We start from the raw sequence: 21,281 nt of genomic DNA on the forward strand, positions 1-21,281 counted from the left end.
TGCTATATATTGATTCTAAATATTTGTTCCAGGGTCGAGGTTACGGATCGGACTACCAGCAGGGCACGAGGTCACGAGCAAGGGTAAGTAATATTAGAAATATTGTAAATTATTTCACAGAAAATAACGTTTTCGATACCTAAACGATCTAAATTAAGAGCCACTTGTATGAACAAATTCTGATTCAAACTTTTTTTTAAATTTAAAACATCATTAAAAGATTGAAACTAATATATTAACTAATAAATTTCTAGGATGCAAAGACAATTGAAACATGTCTAGCTTTAATATAATTTAGCAAAACGTCAATCAAGTGAGCCTAAATCTTAATTCATCCTTGAACAAACGATTACGCCAAAACTAACCACCGTTCAACCACGTCTTAAACCGCGATTCCCCTGAACGACAGTTTAGCAGAGTGCTAGAGCCAGACATCTTATTCGCAACATTATACTTAATAGGTTGCTACGCGCAACAACATTAATTAAAGTAAACCGCAAACAATGCTGATTGAGGTTGGATTATACCTTTAGCAAACTTTAAGCAACCTGAGAAGTTTAATTTAGTGTGCACTTCTGATCGCGAAAAACCAAAATAACTGACTTTGTTGATTGATCATAACGGGTTTCGATTTTCAAAAAGAAAAACTTAGTAAAAGTATTCGTAAATACATAGCTCTATCTTTGTAAAAAAAAATGCACATTTGAACATTCACAAATTGTAAATTTTAACCATAATGATGTCTTCTAAAGATGCTCCTATTTGCTTAAGTACCGTGAAACCCCTTTTTTCCAAGCGTACTTATGACTGTATACTTTGTAACTTTTGCCTGAATCATAAAGCACTAGGACCATGTCCCCTAAACTATAACTTTAGCGAAGCATTTTCGTACATTTTGCGTTACAAAATAATGTATTCCTGTTACTCTGACAGCGCTATAATTAAAGCCTCGGGTATTGTACGTGTTCAAATGTATGAAAAATATAAATTTCCACAAAATAACGCATTTTTAAACGGTCATTTGATTTGCAAATGGTTTTTCGATGATTGAGCCATTTTGGATTTTAGAAGGGTGTGACAAAATAATTGTGTAAAAGGGGATTTTAATATTCCATTTTGAATAAAATTAAGATAACTCATTCCACATTGGTTATGATTACTGTCGTTTTAGTATGATAATAATTTATAGAATATTTGTTTGTTTATTTGTTTTTACACACTTTTCAATTTCCATGTTTCATCATTGGCAATCCAAAATTTTTTCATCTACCTAAAGTGTTTAGTTAGATTCTTAACAATGACCATAAACAAAGAAGATTTGATTTTATATGGAAAGCTACAAAAATTGTAATATCAAAACTTATTGTAATATCCTAAAGCTATTGAAATAAATTGTATATGAAGGAAAACTTACTTTTTTATTATATTTTAGCATGTTAAACATTTATTTGTCATGGAGTTACTCTACCAATAAATAATATAAATATTTCTATATTTACATAAATAATTCACTATTGTTGTGTAGATAGTTCCGAAACTTAATACGCAGCGATGGATATCTCATGTTACAAAACGTGACATTTATGAGATGTCATGGCTGCCGTATTAAATCATGGTAATGAGACGTACGGGCACACATACGCTTGTGATTCATAGCTGGATGTTTGTGACACTAAGCATCAAGTCAGGGTGTTGTGTAACACAAACTATAATCAAATTATTATGCTACATACTTACTAGGACATATTTAATTCCACTTTGAACCCCACAAAAAATGATTAAAACTATGAATAAAGTACGTTAAAAAGATACAAGCGAGTACAATATTTTCCCAATATCGTAACACTAGCATATTTCGTAGCACTGCTACAATTCGTAGACTTGCAAAATTCGTAGTATGCAGCGTAAATTAATTGTTCTTATACGAGCCACCTTTTAGAGCTCGTGGTACAGTATTATCTATGCAATGCATTCATAACTATTTGAATAACGTTGTCTTTAGGTATTATTTATATTACCCACAACTTTGTAAGCATGTAATTCACTGTATAAAAAAGAAATTCTCGAAGATATTTTGCTAAAGCCTAAATTAATAAAAATAAACCCATCCAAAATAATAATAAATCATTTATTTGCTCAGAAACATGGTAACAAAATGGTCGATAGAAAATGTCAAGTCCAACATGTTTTGTCCAGGGTAGACATGCAAATTTTACAAAATTGGAATCTACATATTAATAACAATAATCAATCACTCAGAAATTCTTTAACAGTATAAAAACATTTATCAACTAACCATTCATAAAGACATTTCAAACCCAACTCCGTGATATATGTCGCATTACGCCGTTTCAGGGCAAACGAGCCAAGATGGCTGACACAGTACAAAACATAATTGGACACCAGACGGGCCGTCAGTCACCTTCGGTCATATCCCTGAAATATTCAAGTACAGGCCCCTATTCCAGGAAGTTGAATGACTAGAGTTCCCAGTGGCCCCAAGGGGACCGTTGGTACATAAAACTGGTTTTAACTGGTTTCTACCGGTTGGTTAGAGTGCAAGCTGGAATTCTTTATGAGAAGTAGTGAGGTGTAAGAGGGACTTAAGACCTAAAAGTCTAATGTAAATAAGAAACTGTGGCTGGAAATCAATCATCAACTATGAAGTGACTCTTTTTAAGAATCTACATACTTCGTCATCTTTCTTATTCGAGTGTAGGACGTCCATTGCTGAACATAGGTTTCCCTCAATGATTTTCAGAATGGCCGGTTAGAAGCAACCCGAATCCAGCTGCGTATTTGTTATATTTTAAAATATTATTAACTTCTTAGTTTACTTTACATTAGCATCATGTTTCTGGTTTATAGTGATAGTTAGTTAAAAGAACATTATTTTTTTTGTAACAGACAATCGTTCATCAGCTCCCTTCAACACTCGTGTGATCAAATTGGCCGCCCAACCAACCGCGTGCGTTTCCCAATAAAAACAGCGGTTTATCTACTTATTTATTACCAACGGAACTAATCAGGCGTAGTCCACCAAAAAACTCACACTCGTCAGGCTAGGGATGACGGTCTGAAGTCGGTGAATCGTAACAATGATCTCGTGAATCGATTCGAGATACTCGACAATCGAAGTTGCAAATATTGTATTTATTTAAAGAACTCGTAGCATGCAACATACAAAAAATACTGTCGGAATCCTAAAATAGATATCTGCAATTGAATTCTATTTTCCAAAGTGTAAGCCCATTTTACTAGAGGCTGCCTCGACGCCATAAGAGTGTAATTGGGTATATTAACTTCAAAAATTTGTAACGATTTTTTAAATAATATATTGGTAATTTGAACAGCATAAATTACTAAAAGTCCCGTTAGTCCCTCTGACTAAGCTGACATAATACGAAAATGCTTTTGCTTGTGCTAGAAGTGGGTTCACTAACATAGTCCTGCGCCGGTGTCGGGATTCAAATACCAGCTTTAAATCGGTGGTCCGATTCGATTTTTATCGACTCTTTATGAACTATTGCAGTCGTCGATAGGAATCGATTAAAAATCGATACTTTCTCACAACTACCGCCATCACTACCTCAAAGGAGATCGGGTCGAATTGCCATTTTCTGAGACATTACACAAAGGACAAAGGGCGGTTTGGGTAATGAACCCGCCGGCTCCGTTAGCGCGCGTAATCGCCGGCATTAGGGCTTAGAATTAGATACGATGAGGAAATCTAAATCAAGTACAAACTGCTGCATGTTAGCTGAATTTACATGTTGAGTTTCTGTTCCATGGACTCTGTTTCCATTGAAAATCAAGTAGGTATATTCAAATTCAAATAAAGTAATAAATAAATATCCTTGGACATTTTTACACTGCGCTTCTAGTCCCAAACTAAGCAAAGCTTGTACTATGGGTACTAGACAACGGATATAAACATACTTAAATACTTTTTTTTTGTAAAAACATACATAGAATCATATTATACATAGAAAATACAAATTGTTTATTCAGTACATAGGCCCTTTCCAGAGCACTTATACACGTCCCAAATATAGCTTGCCCTACCACCACTTCGGGACAACATATGGGCTGGTGCCTATAGAAGCTACCTCATGAAGGTCTGTGTGCTCAACATGATAAATAATATTACATTAAAATTACTGCGTAAAAAATGCATGAAATGTTTAACAGATTGAACAGTGGTTACTTTCAAGAACTAAAATCACCATGGTTTTTACGAACTCGCTGGCTTTGGTAAAGCTACTAGCTTTTAAGTTTGAAAGTTTTTTAGAAGTTATTACTCGAAGTAAAGAAAGAATTGATAATGACTTACGGTGTTAATTAGTTTCTTCTAAAGTTACCTAGTTTTATTTCACAAATTCATTGCAGACTAAAAAACTCATTGTCGTCATCCGATATACACAGATTCTAGGTTCGGTAGTAAGAATTAATTGTATTCATTTAATAAGAGAAATTTATGTAACAAAAACTAATGTTTCAAATATTTTTCCTTATGTTTCTAAAATGGAAATATTCAGAAATGTACTTGAAAAATGATTCCAACCTTCATTGACCTTTTATAATCTAATTTTCCAAAGCAATCGGCAAAAGTCTTCATTAGAATCGGAGCCGAACCCAATAATCCTCGATAAGATTTCCATTTTCTCCTTGCTAATGCATTGGTCGTCTGCATTTCCCCGCGATCTCTAATAACGAAAGTATTGGAAAAAACGGACAAGTGCGAGTGGGACTCGTGCACTGAGGGTTCCGTACCCTCATTTATCGATCTACTGAGAAAACATCTACGCCAACGGCCAAGTGAGAGTGGAACTTATGCACGGAGGGTTCCGTACCCGTACGTAATTCATCGATGTACTGAGAAAACATCATCGTCACTTTCGGAGTTCATTGGATTCTTGATCGATTTTTTACAAAACAATTACACAACGACCTTTATTGAATTAAACACAAATTACTAAGTGCAAGCATAAAGAAAAAAATTCGTGATACAGTTACAAATTCACTATTTTCAGATGTAGGAGTGCTCTAAGATCTTGATGAATACCAAACTCCATGACTCTATGACATAGAGTCATGGAGTTTAGGTTTAGTTTAGTATAGGAAGTCTCTTAAAAGTTTTGATTCCCATAAAAATGTCTGAAATGCTAAAGGAGCGGCCGTATCTTTTTGTGTTGGCTCATAAATTAAATTTTTTCAAACTGTTGATTTGGCTAGACTGTTTGATATAATAATTCTGCCGCTGATGGACGTCTTGGGTAAAACTGTAAGTCCACAGTGAATTATATAAATAAATAATAAATTCATCTTGATACCTCCTTGTAAGCATAAGAAAAACTGTCTTGCAAGACATACGGACAATGAATAATGATCCTTTATGTGTATTCCCTTTGAGGTACGGAACCTTACATTTTAAAATTCGAACGCAATCCTGGGCACATGACTCAGATCAATATTAGTGGCCAGTACTTACTGACTTTTTAAATTAAATCAATTTGTTTCTTCATTTGAAAAGGTTGATGTTCAATTGTTTTCACGGTGTTCGATTCGGTTTAGTTTTTTTCTCATTAATTTGTAATTATTATGTTCAATTGTTTTTGCGATGTTCGCTACAGGAAAGGTTTAGTTTAATTTTCTTTTGTCCTGAAAAACAAACTAAGAAAATAGAGTAGTTAAAAATTGGTAGTAATTTAACTCCTTTTTGAATATTGATAAAGTTGTTAAAAATGTACCTGTATGATGAAAAGTATCAAAAATTATTTACAAAAAACAAAGTGTAATGAAAACGACTTGCCGTGTGATTTTCCTCGTTCCTTAACTTAATCACAAGCATCAAAACAAATTACAGTGTTCTATCTGACAATATAAATACAAACAAAACACATAGAGCTCTCACTTGAAACCGTGCTCGGGTCTTCAGCGAAAATACACCTCAAGGAAAATGATCCTGGCTTTGTACCGGCCTTAATTACAATTCTCCCCCTTCGGAACGGGGAGGGGGCGTAATTATTTCTGTCCCTATTCCCGTGGCCAAGAAAAAGAGGATTCAATCATCTATACCCTATGACGTGAATGATCTCAATCAGCCACGGATTACGTTTGGTATTTGCGTCATTCGATATCAAATACGTAATTATGGTTAGTTAATAATACTCATTTTTGGTATTATCGGAGTTCCTTTGGGAACGGTACTAAATTTAGTAAATACCTACCTACCTCTAATTCATTCGCGTTAGGAAAATAGTAAAACAGGCAGTGTAAAGCGTATTATACTGTAGTAAAAATCAAATCATTAACATTATTGCACAATTATCTAAACTTACTTCAACTAGTCAATGTGTACTCGGCTTTCTTTTTTTTTTACCCACAATGAGAAAGCTCTTGGCCTGTATCTCACCTGATGGTAAGTGACGATCAGGCCGAAGGTGGAAGCGATTTTACTATGTCCAGCAATATTTTTCCATAAAATTAAATGTTGATACATAAAGTAATCAAACAGTTATAGAAATAGGTATACCCAAATAGCAATACAGTAGGTACGATATATGGGTTACCTATGTACAACAAAGAAAATACTTATTGTGTAAGTAAACCTTCTTCGTTCCATCGCGTGAATAAAAAAGTAAGCTTAAGACAATAAACAAACAAATTTTAACTGCGCCAACCTTATTGTCTATAGAAATACGGGCTTTGTAATTTTAAACGCGCCGTAAAAGGCATGTAAATCTCCCTTGACCGGATTTTCCTGTCGTTTAACACCCAAGAATTATGATAAAAGATAAGAAGTAGCTCGGAGTTATCTATGAGGTTCATAAAATGCACTTTCAAGCCGTATTTCATTCAAGATTTCATATAAAGTGGGGCTGACGGTCGGGAATGAAGCGCAGTAACTTTGACTGAATTTTATGAGGTTTAAAAAAGATTTGAATTTGAAAGACGTCTATCGTATTAGTAGAAAAAAGTAAAAAAGATTCCCAATTTAATTAATATGCTCAAGAATAGAAGAAGAAACAGAATGAGCCTGTGATCAGTCCAAATCTTAACTTTTCACGTGTCTCAAGGGGACATTGCTAAGTTAAGTTTACTTTGCGGGAATCTTGCTTAATATTTTCTTAAATTAGTACCTATCTTTGACATTAATACAGCACCATCCAATCCCAATCTAAGTAAAGGCATTGTCTTGTCTATGGGCAACACACTGATATTAAAAAAAAACACCCAGACAAACGAATATTAATAAACACGCGTGTGTAGTTTATTTATAGTGTGTGGGGATGGAAACCGCGACCTTTAGCGTCAACCATCAGGCCTCGTGTCAATTGTCGAAGCTCTAAAAACTTAGTGACAAGCAATTATCCTGCTTTCGCCTCCGAGATTTATTTTACCATGTAGTACCCCTGTACGACAAGCCAATCCGCACACAATATTCAGCGCAGTAGTAGTAAAAAACAAAAGAGCGGGCAACCCCACCCCTACCACGCTGTGGGCTCGGTGTCCGAGCGGTCTCATTCCTTTGTGCGCACGCGCAACGACCGCACGCAGTATAAGAAAAATGCTTAAGTGACGTCACCAGGACGTTTTTACCGACAAAAAACGTAATTATTTTAGGTTGTGCAGTGTAGTGACGAGAATTAGACCCAACACAAGGTTGGTTGTAACAACTATTTTGTGCAAGTGCTCGTACATTTTTATTATAAGCGTTGTGACACGACGCGTAACTTTGACCCATTTTTAGCTCCAAGTTAACGCGCGATGTTAACCAGTAGCCATTTTTTGCTCCGAGGTAATGCGAGATGTTACCCAGTAGCCATTCTTTTGCTCCGAGGTAATGCGAGATGTTACCCAGTAGCCATTTTTTATGATCAAACGAACTTACCAAGTGAAGTTCGATCTAAATTATCCTGTTTTCGCCGAAGAGATTTAAGGTCCCTCCCAACCCGAAGATTTCTATATCTTCTTCCCTGGAGGTAAACGTCAATGTCATCTCTTCTCTAAATATAATGAGACCGCTCGGACACCGAGCCCACAGCGTGGTAGGGGTGGGGTTGCCCGCTCTTTTGTTTTTTACTACTACTGCGCTGAATATTGTGTGCGGATTGGCTTGTCGTACAGGGGTACTACATGGTAAAATAAATCTCTTCGGCGAAAACAGGATAATTTAGATCGAACTTCACTTGGTAAGTTCGTTTGATCATTTAATAAAAACGAATTATCCCTTTTCTCCGGCCTTTATTTCTTCTCGCCATCCGGTCCCAAATCCCTACCTCCAAGAGCTGCAGTGTCAATAAGGGACATCTAGCGACAGGTCTGCCGCTAATTGGGCACACTTGCTGAGACGACATTTTGATTTACCTTTGGGGCATTTTAGGGATAAATTGGAAGTTTGAAAATCTCTTTTCCAGGTACTAGTGTCAATTTGATGTTACAGTTCTGTCGTGCTCCATTGATGTACCTAAAGGATATGCAACCTTGAAACTAGAAGAGTGTGTTTTACTGGCTATAAAATGGATATACACGATATATGCTTCAAAGCTCAATAATACCTGCTATTCATTGTAAATGAATTGAAAAATCTTGCGACAACTGAGAATATACAGTCAGATGTATTATGTCCAGTCGAAAGCACCTCAGGCTACAATAATTGTTTCGAAATAGCATCTTTATTAACCACATAAATCGTCGCCTGCCTCTCTAACTGATGTATCTGAATTTTTTTTCGAAACTGAGTTATGTAGGCATCTTAATCAATTTTGCTAGACTAATCGATTTGTCTAATCGCCTGAAAATTTTGCTCAATGTCAGTTACGTCAGTTAGAGAGGCAAGCGACGAAATGGGCACAGTGTTTACTTCGATGTACTATCGCCCATACCTATTTTACCAATGGTTTGCTATAGAAAATAAATTACAAATAAAAAGTTTGAAAAAGATGCAACCCATGAAAGGGTTCACATATAAATACCACTAGCAAAAGTTGAGAACCCCTGGCATACAGACGCCTGAGCTAAGCACTGATGCTGCGGTGCACCCAATTAGCCGTTGGTCTTTGTCACCCGTATGAAAGGGGCCATCCATAAAGTACGTCACACGAATTTCATGATTTTTTGACCCCCCCCTCCGTCCTTGTCACAGGTGGTCACATTTCTGAGACCCCCCCCTCCCTATTGTGACGTCACATGTTTTGCAATTTCACATCGAAAAATTATTAAATTAACAGCAGTTCCGAAATTAGTTTTATTTTAATTTAAATTAAGTACTTTTTTTTAATGAAATCAACATTATATCAAATATTTGAAACAATTGAAATGTGATGTCACAAAACTTAGGACCCCTCCCACCCCTTGTCACACCATGTCACACTTTGTCAACCCCCCTCCCCCCCTCCTGACGTGTGACGTACTTTATGGATGACCCCAAAGTGGAAATCCTCTAAATCGGATATTTATACGAAATCTCTAAAGGCTGACTTAAATACCTAATTGAATTTTCGATAAAAATTACACCATGACTCACTTAAGACGGAAAACTTTTATTTGATATCAAATGTTAAAAATGAGCCGGAAGACGTAGTGTAGGCAGCCTCCCACTAGGTGGACCAACGATCTAGTGAAGTGCGCGGGAGGTGCCTGGATGCGGGCGGCGCAGGACCGGTTTTTGAGGCCATCCTAATTTATAATACCTAAATTATAAGATGGCCTCAAAATGGTCCCTGATCAGTATGAGGCTTGTCTCCTTTCCCATCTTTGATTCATGAGATATAATCTTGATTTAGTATCACAATTGTGTCCAAACCCGTAGTTGACACTGTATCGGTTACAAGAACCAACAGTTCTCAACTACATCATAACAAGTAGGTAACTTTAAGATGAAATATCAATAAATTCTAACCCAAATCTCATACAGTGTAACAGCTATTCGACCCGGGGGTTCCGCTGACCGCGCAAAACTACGGAACTCTGATACAATTCGATTATCATTCGTCTTGGCAAGTATTATTGTTCATCTCCCTTTTGTAAGGGTTGATACACACTGACAAATATCCCACGAGCTTTCGTACAAACATTTAACAGTAAAATCAAAATCAAAAATATCTTTATTTGTATAGATTAATTTTGTTCTTACTTACAAATCGTCAAATGCGGAGCCTTTACATGGCTCATTGTTTCTTGTCCTACCATTGGTAGTATAGCATTATGTAATTAAAAGCAAGAGGTGCATGTAGGTCGTTAATTAAAGACAAAACCTACATGATAGAATATAATGCTGTTTTAAAACTTTAAAATCAGTTGCTTGAAAATTATAAGGTTTATTATCTCGTATGAAAAATGCTGAATAATTTTGTCATAGTAAAGTGGAACCTGTTCTACTACCTGTTCAGAACTCTCTCCTCTCTATCCCACCGCTGCAACTCCTGTGTAGCCAGGATCCACAGCTTGACGGCCAATAAAAACCCAACCAGTGAAGGTCAAGTTTGTCACGGGGGAAAGTTCAACTGTCATTGGACCCACAACAAAATTAATCAGAAGAATATGAGGAGTTCGAAGTTAAGGTTTGACTTCCCTCCAGTACAAAGCGGATGAAAAGTGACTAAAAGTGTAGTCAGGATGGCTTGACCGCCAAAAAAAAACCTAACTAGTGTTGTCAAAATTTGAGATTGTCGAGTATTCTGTGTAGTGATTTTTAATCTGCTTATTTTCTCGCAAGTGTGAACCCATCCTAAAGTAAAGGAGGGTGGTATTCGGGCGGGGGCTCCTTATTGATGGACGTCGAGGTCGTCAGTGTAATCTATGACGATTAATAATCTCCATGGCCACTGGATTATTGTTCCCATAACATTTCCTGTAATTTAGTGAGGAAGATCAGTGGTTTCTCTATCGATAGAAGCTGATGGGTCTAAGAGGTCTTACTTACCTTAGAAAATAATTACTGACAAAAATAACTTTGAGTTTTTAATTTCTAAAAAATCGACTAGTTATACAAAATAGGATTCATACCTACTATTAAAGGCCGGTAGATCTATTCTCATAAATAAAACACTGGATACTCATCTTTCACATTATATTGCCTTATTTAAGATACAATTCATCACTTAGCACAAAAGCGCGCGGAGTCATCTCCGCGCGTCCCTCTATTCTGACGTTTGATTCTCGTGTGACATTGACAATACGTCAATGTCACTATGACAGCAGCTCATTGGCTATAACGATACCGCTATTTTAACGTTTTATATTTTTCACAATTAACACTACTATTATTGTAATGTTTTATGTTATCGGTTTTATTAAGGTTCGGACAAACCAACGCGTGCAGCGATGGCGATGGCGATGGCGACCACTGCGCGTGCAAAAGTTGTTTCACACTGCCGCGACCGCGATGGCGATCACTGCGCGTGCAGATTGTCACTGTCACCACAACTGTCACGCATATTGTCACTTTCGCTTATTGTCAATCACGCCTATTCGGCAAAATGGAAACTGAATTAAATGATTTGTTTGAAGCTAGCTTTTGATGCAATTGAGACAGTGGAAACACTTTTTCACTCAAGTTTATTCAGGCGGCCATATATTAATGAGACAGGATTACATGCGGTATAGGTAGTAGGTATTGGTTACTCATAACCAAGCTATATTTCTGGCTTCGTTTGTAGTCCCTAGAGCCCTAACAATACCTTTTAATTAAATTTAAAGAAAGGTTTGATAGGAAGGAGGACTGCACTAAGGCTTTCTTGGCCTCAGTGGGGGGAAATGAAACACAACGCGGACGGCTGATATCTGGTTTATTACTGTTATGCTATTGCTATATACAAGATTTACATAATGTACACAATTCAATGTGTCCAGTCCAATGTGCCGTCGGTGTAGAGTGCCTACGGTTATACAAGATTTACATAATGTAGGTACACAATTCAATGTGTCCAGTCCAATGTGCCGTCGGTGTAGAGTGCCTACGGTGCACGTTCGTTCAGGGTTCATGGGCCAGTCGGCTAGTCGCGGTCGATGCTGACGTGCTCGTACAGTATCCTTGTGGGCAAGTAAGATTATAACCAATTCATATTTTTCCTTGAGGGAAAAAAATTGCCCCCATTACCTTTTACCATTGTAGTTCTTATCGTTAAATCGCACAAAACTACACAGAACTCAACAAAACATCTATCAAAATCAATTTTCATTTTCATTATTTTTTGGTGTAACAGTCATCTTGACATTTACTTTTTTTAAGGCAAAGGAATTATAGTTCCAAAATACTGAACTGTCCTGTGCATGACATTGACAGTGGGGCGCCACCGTCAATACCGGATCGCTAGTTCCGATTTTTGCCATGTTGGAAACCTTATAGTTGAACGATGGTAGCGCCCCCCTGTCATTGAGTTTGGCGGGACAGTTCAGCGTGGGTCATCTATACATTATGCACCCAAACCACAGAGTACTTATTAGTCCAAATATATTTTTTGTCTTAAATAATAGGCAACTCAAAAATACAAAAAGACATCAGTTTTGGTCAACTAGGTATTTCTAATGGCACTAAATTAATGACTGAGACGTTTGATGGGTCTAATTAGGTTTTCATTTATGGCGTAGGTACTTAGAATTGCTCTAGGGCCTTTGAGAAAGCTGCAGACATGTACGTACATTCTCAATTATTTTGTTCTGCAGATAATATCCCAATATTCCCAATTTTATTTATGAAGTTGAAGAAGCAGATTCTCGAAAAAACTAGAATAATTTGTTTATTACAAAAAAATAAATTCTGATATTGATTCTTTATTCTAAAACCTTTTTTATTATTCAAGTAGGTCAGACTAGTGGTATCATTTTTAATTATGTAAAAACTTTTTAACAGATCCTACTTACTATTTATTACATCGATTTTAAAAAACAGAAACGTCACAGTGAACACAGTGACAAATGTCGCGATGATCGCTGATCGCTGCGTGCAGACGCTGCATAGATCGCCGCGACCAATGACAGGACGCGTTGATGTGAACACATCGCTACAAATTCATACACGCTGTCTGGTCGCCATCGCCATCGTCATCGTGCACGCCGGCTGCACGCGTTGGTCTGGTCTTACCTTTACTAAAATAAAACAATTTTGTCAGGTGATCATCCGTGCTATGACTTTATTTACATTCCCAGAACGCGTCTACCGGAACATAAAAGACTGTATACCTTCCGAGTTGTGAGGTTTGCAAATAACCGTAAAGTTTTGTGGATGTATGTCGCCGCGTGCGAGTAGTTTGCAGTGTGAGGTCCGGTTTCCACGAAGGCGGAGCGGAGCTGAGGGGAGAGGAGATGTGCGGCGAAGCTGGCAGGCTATTTCCACCAAAGATGAGCGGAAAAGAGTGGAGCGGTGCGGAGACGAGAGATGTGGGAGCTGTACATAGCTTTTTTTTATACACAACGAGGAAGCTCTTGGCCTGTATCTCACCTGATGGTAAGTGATGATCAGGCCGAAGGTGGAAGCGAGCTTCACCCGGAATCCTCATCAACCACGACAAGTGCGCCCGAAACTTCTCCGCTCTTCTCCGCTCGATCCATTTCCACGGAAGCGGAGCGGAGTAGAGATGTGCAAATAAGGGAATCTGATTGGTTATTCCAAAACTTCTCTGCTCCGCTCCGCTTTGATGGAAACCGACCCTCATAGTGTATGTGATTTTTTATGACCCTGCGACTACGTGGCACGATAAATATTTGTGTAGGGTATTGGATGTGCCGGGATTTGTCGAGTTTGTAAGGATGCTCGCGTTGGTTATAAATAGTTAATAGAATCTTGAGAGCTGTTCAAGGTTTCGATGCTGTATTTGAGCGTTTAGATCCATCAATCTGCTTTTCTTTTCGTTTCGTTTCAGCCAAATGACGTCCACTGCTGGACAAAGGCCTCCCCCAAGGTTTTCCACAATGAACGGTCCCGCGCTGCCCGCATCCAGGCTCCTCCCGCGACCCTCACCAGATCGTCGGTCCACCTAGTAGGAGGCCTGCCCACGCTACGTTTTCCAGCCCGTGGTCGCCACTCGAGAACTTTCCTGCCCCAACGGCCATCGTCTCTACGAGCTATGTGCCCCGCCCACTGCCACTTGATTTTAGCAATTCTGCGAGCTATGTCGGTTACTTTGGTTCTCCTACGGATCTCCTCATTTCTGATTCGATCACGCAGGGAAACTCCGAGCATAGCCCGCTCCATCGCCCTTTGGGTGACCTTGAGCCTTCTTATGAGGCCCATAGTAAGCGACCATGTTTCGGATCCATATGTCAACACTGGCAACACACACTGCTCGAAGACTTTCGTCTTGAGACACTGCGGTATTTCGGACATGAGTATATGGCGAAGCTTNTTTTGTCTTTAATAATAACTCAAAAATACAAAAAGACATCAGTTTTGGTCAACTAGGTATTTCTAGTGGCTCTAAATTAATGACTGAGACGTTTGATGACTCTAATTAGGTTTTTATTTATGGCATACTTAGAATTGCTCTAGGGCCTTTGAGAAAGCTGCAGGCATGTACATTCTCAATTATTTTGTTCTGCAGATAATATCCCAATTTTATTTATGAAGTTGAAGAAGCAGGTTCTCGAGAAAACTAGAATAATTTGTTTATTACATAAAAATAAATTCTGTTAATGATACTTTACTCTAAAACCTTTTTTATTATTCAAGTAGGTCAGACTAGTGGTATGTTATGATTAATTCATTTTTAACTGTGTAAAAACTTTTTAACAGATCCTACTTACTATTTATTACATCGATTTTAAAAAACAGAAACGTCACAGTGACGAATGTCACGATGATCGCTGATCGCTGCGTGCAGACGCTGCATAGATCGCCGCGACCAATGACAGGACGCGTTGATGTGAACACATCGCTACAAATTCATACACGCTATCTGGTCGCCATCGCCATCGTCATCGTGCACGCCGGCTGCACGCGTTGGTCTGGTCTAACCTTTAGAAGGTACACAAAGTTCGCAAGTAACATTTTTAATAAACAGTAATTTAAAGTTGAGTAATATAAACAATACCTATTTTCAGTGAATATAAAAAAGAAAAGTGTTTCTTAAAAAATAGATCTAATCACAATATAAAATATTTTAGAAACAGAGTCTGAATAGCAATTGCGTAACATGAGCACTTTGATTTGAAATCAATAAAATCTTATTAATACTTCCATTGTGATTAATGTTAACAATTATATTAATACTAGCATTCCGCCAGCGGCTTCGCGCGCGTTGACTACATTATCTACATATTTTACGGAACCCTATTTTTTTCCAAAATAAAGTTTAGCCTATGTTACTCGTGGATGTATGTAGCTTTCGAATGGTGAAATAATTTTTAAAAACGATCCTGTAGTTTTTGAGCCTATTTTTTCTCTTTATAATATTAGTGTAGAATCTGGCTTCCATTATAATTAATTACTTTAGTTTGTAATTAACACGTGTTGCGAACATTACAAACTTTGTCAGTATCGATAGTGAATTTGTATCGATGTTGTCGATGACTATCGTTGTACAACACTGGTCTAATAGCCGAGATAAAGGATTACGCTCGTGCTGTCGAAAATATGATGTTGGGATTGTGGTTTTTGCGATGACGATAATGAGGTGATTATCAGAGACAGTATTAATCAGTAAGATTGGGGTTGGCTGAGCTCTACTATTCTGTTTTACTGAGAAAATAATTTATTTGTACCTAAAATGTACCAATAACAACTTACAATGTTGAATTCTTTGACTTAGAAATGAACTTTACTATGCATGGACCTATAAAAAAAGTCGGACGGAGTCTCATCAACAAAATACTGTGACATTAGGATACACCAGCTTGCCTGTACGTACAGGCCGGCACGCACACATTCACACCCTGTTACACCACTTCGAGAGCAAACTTCACACAGTTGACACATTTAAGCAGCGAAAAAACAACACGAATACGACATGTCTTGTGTGATGAAATTGTGTAAAAACCGTTCTGTTCGAACAAACAAAAATTAAGGAATCACATTTCACAGGTAAAATAATAATCCAATCACTTATTTCTCGACATTAAAATATTGAAATTAATTGAAATCAAACGTCATTCACTCGAAAAAATAATACGTCAAAGACCAGTGTTCTCAGTTATTTACGTGGGAAAATTACCCGAAATATGGGAAATTAATAATGATTTTAGGACTTTTTAGTTATGTATTACGCATACTATGGAAATAAAATAATTTATCATAATTATTGTGTTTTAATGGGATATATTTTCATAGGCAAATTTGATCCTTCCCAAAAATGTGGAACTGCGAAATTCAAATTTTCTTACATTGATTGCAAGTCAGTGTCAGGTTGTATGTTAAAAAATATCTATCAGAGATAATAATAATATATTGATGATGCATAAGATTATGATTATAATGTACACAAGATTCGTAATTTGTAACTGCGTGAATTATTTTTGATCAACANATAATGCAAATATAGGAAAAATAAATAAATAAAAAATAATCATACCGCATATTTTGAAATTCGCCACTACTCGCAACGGAATCAAGTAAGTAATTTGATTTAATACGTCATAAATTGTAAACCGCTACGTTTGTACGGCGGAACCCTCGGTGTGCGAGCCCGACTCGCACTTGGCCGGTTTTTTTGTATACTTACATAAATTATAAATTTTCTTCAATAGTTTAATTTACTTTCTCATATTTTTTAAACAAATCCTTAATTATTTTCTATGATATTCTCAAAAAATTAATAGATGTACCTACGTTTTACTTATTTTTCGCTACAACTGTGAAACTCTACTAGTAACCACTCTACTTCAAATAAAAGTAAAAACTTCTAATTTATTAATAAAACTGGTGATAAGTGCCTAGGTACTTATAGCCTGAATGCATTATGTGGGTAACAACTCATAATAAAATGTTTATGGCTTTGTAGAGCAAAGGAATTTCCTGAAATTATGTGCATACGAATAACTGCGTACCTATTATATTACAAAAGATAAATAAAAATATCAATTTAAATACATTCTAACACCCATAAAAAGTAAGACTCGCGTTGAACGTTCAGTATAGAAAAGTCATTTTAAACAATCGTTCAACGCATGTGTAACTTTTTATTAGTAAAGTAGGTATCAAGTGTTACACCGTTTTATCGCTTTAAGAATCAATCAATAATCAAATTCCAGTTTTTCTTTTTCCAGACGCCCAAAAGAAACATTTGTTTAAAATGAAAATTCTTCTGTTGTCATCTTAACAGACACGTAATTTCCTTAACACATTCACTGCCATTGCTTATTCATATGGAAAAATGTGCTCCTTGGTGAACCGACGGAACTCGGGCCAAGCGCTATCTATATGGAGTGTGTAAGTGTCAATTTTAGTATGGCGTATGAATCTCAATTAGTTTCCGCCAGAGCGAATCATGTCATTGAGAATATGTTTTAGTAAACAAACCATGTACGTGAGGGTATATTTATCACTATTCCATGGGCCTTAAATTACAACTCGATTACATGAATCATTTTGGTGGTCCAAAACTATCAATTAGGTGTTATCTTATAAGTAATTGATTTATTCTTGTCAGATTGTTGTAAGGATCGCTTATTGAATGTTTTTTTTAAATATTTATATTTATCACAAATTGCATTGACATTGTTCGTCCGGTGACAATTGAAAATAGGCCATAAGGAAATAAAATTTGCCCCCATCCAATCGAAATAGTTCAAACTTATTAAAAACTTTCGTCATCATTAGAGCTAACACTGAAATTAAACTAAAGAATCTGCCGTTCAAGGATAAAAGGTGCTTATTCATTTTAAAATCATCATCATCATCATCATCATTTCAGCCATAGGACGTCCACTGCTGAAGATGCATAGGCCTCCCCCAATGCCCCCCATGTTGATCGATTGGTAGCGGCCTGCGTCCAGCATTTTAAAATAACAAAAAAGTATTGTTCAATTCCTAATATTACAAACCGAACTGTTGCTACTAAATAGTTTCGGTAGTTCAGTTCTATACATATTTCAACTGAACTACCGCTACGAACAAGTTGCTCTAGTTCGGTCAACCGGACTACTGCTACTAGAGAATATTTCCAGAAACCTCTATATAGGTCATATAAATGTTATAGAACCTGCAATCTCTCAAATCAGCAGCTTTTAAACTGATAGGCTATCGTCTTTAATCTCTCTAGTTAAAATAAAATGGATATGGCGATGGAACTTGTTCAAAACTTGATCCCAACTCAAGCTTAGGTTCAAGTCTGAGATTCGTTTAATTAATTTCAATATTTGAACCTTATTACAATATTCATTCGATTCATGAATTTAGGAGCTCTATATTCATATTTGAGCGTCATACTTCACACGCAATTTCCCTTTCCTCACTCAGATATTTCTTGCTGTCTCTTTCCCATTGCTATTAATCACCGCCCTGTCTGCCTCATACTACAGTTCAGTAATCAATAATCATTACTCATTATAGTTTTTTTCAGAACTCCATCGTCCCACATAATCCCAACTAATATTATAAATGCGAAAGTAACTCTGTCTGTCTGTCTGTCTGTCTGTCTGTCTGTCTGTTACGCTTTCCCGCTTAAACCTCGCAACCGATTTTGATGAAATTTGGCATAGAGATAGTTTGAGTCCCGGGAAAGAACATAGGATAGTTTTTATCCCGGTTTTTGAAACAGGGACGCGCGCGATTAAGTTTTTCTGTGACAGACAAAATTCCACGCGGGCGAAGCCGCGGGCGGAAAGCTAGTACACAATATTCTTTGAACAACATTCATCAACATATGCTTGAATTTTTAAGATGTATTTTGAGGTTCCTTGAGGATCGATTCGCATCTAATATACTCGAACGACTAGCAAAAGGAGGCGACTGGAAAAGCCAATTAACAAAGACACTAAATGGCATTCGCAAATAGAGGGTTCGTGTCTAAGGTACAACGAAAAGGTCACTGTATAAGGACGATAACGAAATTCAAAGTAAATTAATCAATGTAAAACATCATCCATTCTTGTGATCTAGCCTACATGCAATTTTTATGTACCAACCTAGTTTCTTACCTAAATTAATTACTATTGATTCTTGATCATTTAACGTACAGTTTCTGTTGCGAAACTGGCCATCATTGAATGACTAATTGGAAAGTCATTTGGCCAGCAAAATTCGGTTCAGTTGTGTCAAAGGACATTTTCTCTTTTGATAATTAACAAAATGATGGGGATGGGTCATTACCTATAACAAACGCTACGCGTTCCTCACATCACCCTGCTAATGAAGTACTTTCGAAACACACAACGTAATATTAGTATTGTAGCTACCTAAGTACATTGTCATAAGTATCACATTCGCTATATAGCATTGGCTTCTGATGTCACTATTGCTGGTATTTGCATTTTAATGGCTTGTTTATTGAATTAATACAGACGAGAGTGAGATCCGTATAACTAGGGATAACTTGGAAAATCAATTAGTGTAGGTACTACCCACTGTTAAACTTAAGTGGGGGCTGGTTCACTTTTGTGTAGGTATATTCGCAGAATCAAACAATGAATGAGGTATCTGAAGAAGGAAAAGGGTTTTCATGAAAAAAGTCTTGTACCCATTTTTTCAAACATTAACTTAACTTCGACTCGATTCCGAATGAAAATAAAATTGGACTACCGTTATTTTGAATTCGTATTCGGCGAATCATATTTGCCCGAAAACGTTAACTCGAATGCTCATAAGATCGAAAAATCACAAACCTTATTAAATCGATGTATCAAAATCGTGAGAGACACTTCAACAAATTTTATGGTTGACGGTGTAAAAGGTAAGATCACTTACACTCCCACAAATCGGTTATTGCCTTTTTTAATGGTTATATTTTTTAATGCATGAAATAATATATTCGTATACGTGAAAACCTTGTTCAGTGTTACAATTATTAACAAAATCATTATAAACATAAAAGCATTTCATTTATTCAAAATACTTACAACGTTGTTTACTTTATTTTATGATAGTTATTGATGGGTTTGGAATGTGGAAAAAACAACAAATTAAGGCGAATTAAAGCAATAATTTGGTTTCGCGATAGTTAATCTAATTACTTACCGAACCCATGCTGTTCAAGCCAATTTTGTGTATGGTGTAAACAGGACTCATTTCTTATTTGTTTGACGGAATCTTCTGCCCTCCTTCACAAGTTCTATTTCATTCGGTACTTCACTTTAGTCCATCACACAAATGTCTTCAAAATAAATGGAGCCATTAAGACTTGTCGTCAAATAGTAGAGATCAGTATCGGAGTAATTGTTAGAAGGTTGGGTCACGATACCGAGTTAGCACGAACTTCAATTAAAGGAATTTAGTTAACACGACTAATAGGTATGAGAGACGGCGAGGCTTCAATTAAGATGGATTCCACTGCGTTGTTCGGCGTATTTTTATTTGCACTAAATTGTATGTGGTTTGATCAACCATCCAAATGGAAATGAGCGTTTGATCCGAAAATAATAGATAGTCTGTGCGTGTCCAAGGCAGCACCATCGGACGAAACAATAGGCCATGAAGAGCGAATAGCCGTCTTCCATGAGCCGGCGCGCGGTGTGACGCGTTCACCGTAGCTTCCGTTGTAAATACTGATTGCCTACCACCATCGCCAAACCTAATATGTCTAATTGCCGCTTTAAAAGTTAATGCATTAACTTGATCGTGTTCCGATGTCTAATCTCAATTACCACTATTGGTGTTTGCAATCTAAACGTTTTAAGTTAATTAATTTTTAAGAGATTTTTTCACACCTCGTTTTCACTTCAATTTAGTGTGGTGGCTACCAATAACGATCGGTGTTACCAATTTTGACGTTTGAAATTTTGGAAAATTTTAAACTTCTCAGAAATAAGTAGAAGTGTTTCATGATGATCAGAATATTAGTTAGTAAGAAAAAATATAAATCTAAGTTTTATTTTTTCTGAGATTTGATGTTAATCAAAATTCAAACTTACATTTTAGGGGTATAATGTATTAATACCTAATATTTATTTATAAATTATTAAAATAAACAGCCATTTTTTACAACAAACGCAAACTTAACTATCATAAACAAAGAAAAAAAAAAAGAAAACTTATTGTTTAATCAAAAATAAAAGCGTGTCCGCGAGACAAAGAGGGCGAGGATGCTGGCTGCATTTCCTCGCTGGATATCAATACTGAAGGTATTTGGTTAATTCTGGTTATTCGACAAGCGTCTTTCTACCGCCCGTTTTTGTTCAGATTCGTCAAA

At 36.7% G+C, this 21,281-nt stretch overlaps 1 protein-coding gene across 1 annotated transcript in view; it reads left to right on the forward strand.

Moving 5' to 3' along the window:
* Positions 1–21,281, forward strand: part of LOC114354919 (disintegrin and metalloproteinase domain-containing protein mind-meld) — a 445,529-nt gene that overhangs the window by 52,221 nt on the left and 372,027 nt on the right. The window contains exon 3 of the mRNA XM_028307519.1: positions 33–83. Within this exon, the coding sequence (XP_028163320.1) occupies positions 33–83 (51 nt within the window). The remainder of the gene's footprint in view (positions 1–32; positions 84–21,281) is intronic.

Source organism: Ostrinia furnacalis, unplaced genomic scaffold, assembly GCF_004193835.3.
Source record: "Ostrinia furnacalis isolate ACB-3 unplaced genomic scaffold, ASM419383v2 OfSCF2274, whole genome shotgun sequence".
NCBI lineage: Eukaryota > Metazoa > Arthropoda > Insecta > Lepidoptera > Crambidae > Ostrinia > Ostrinia furnacalis.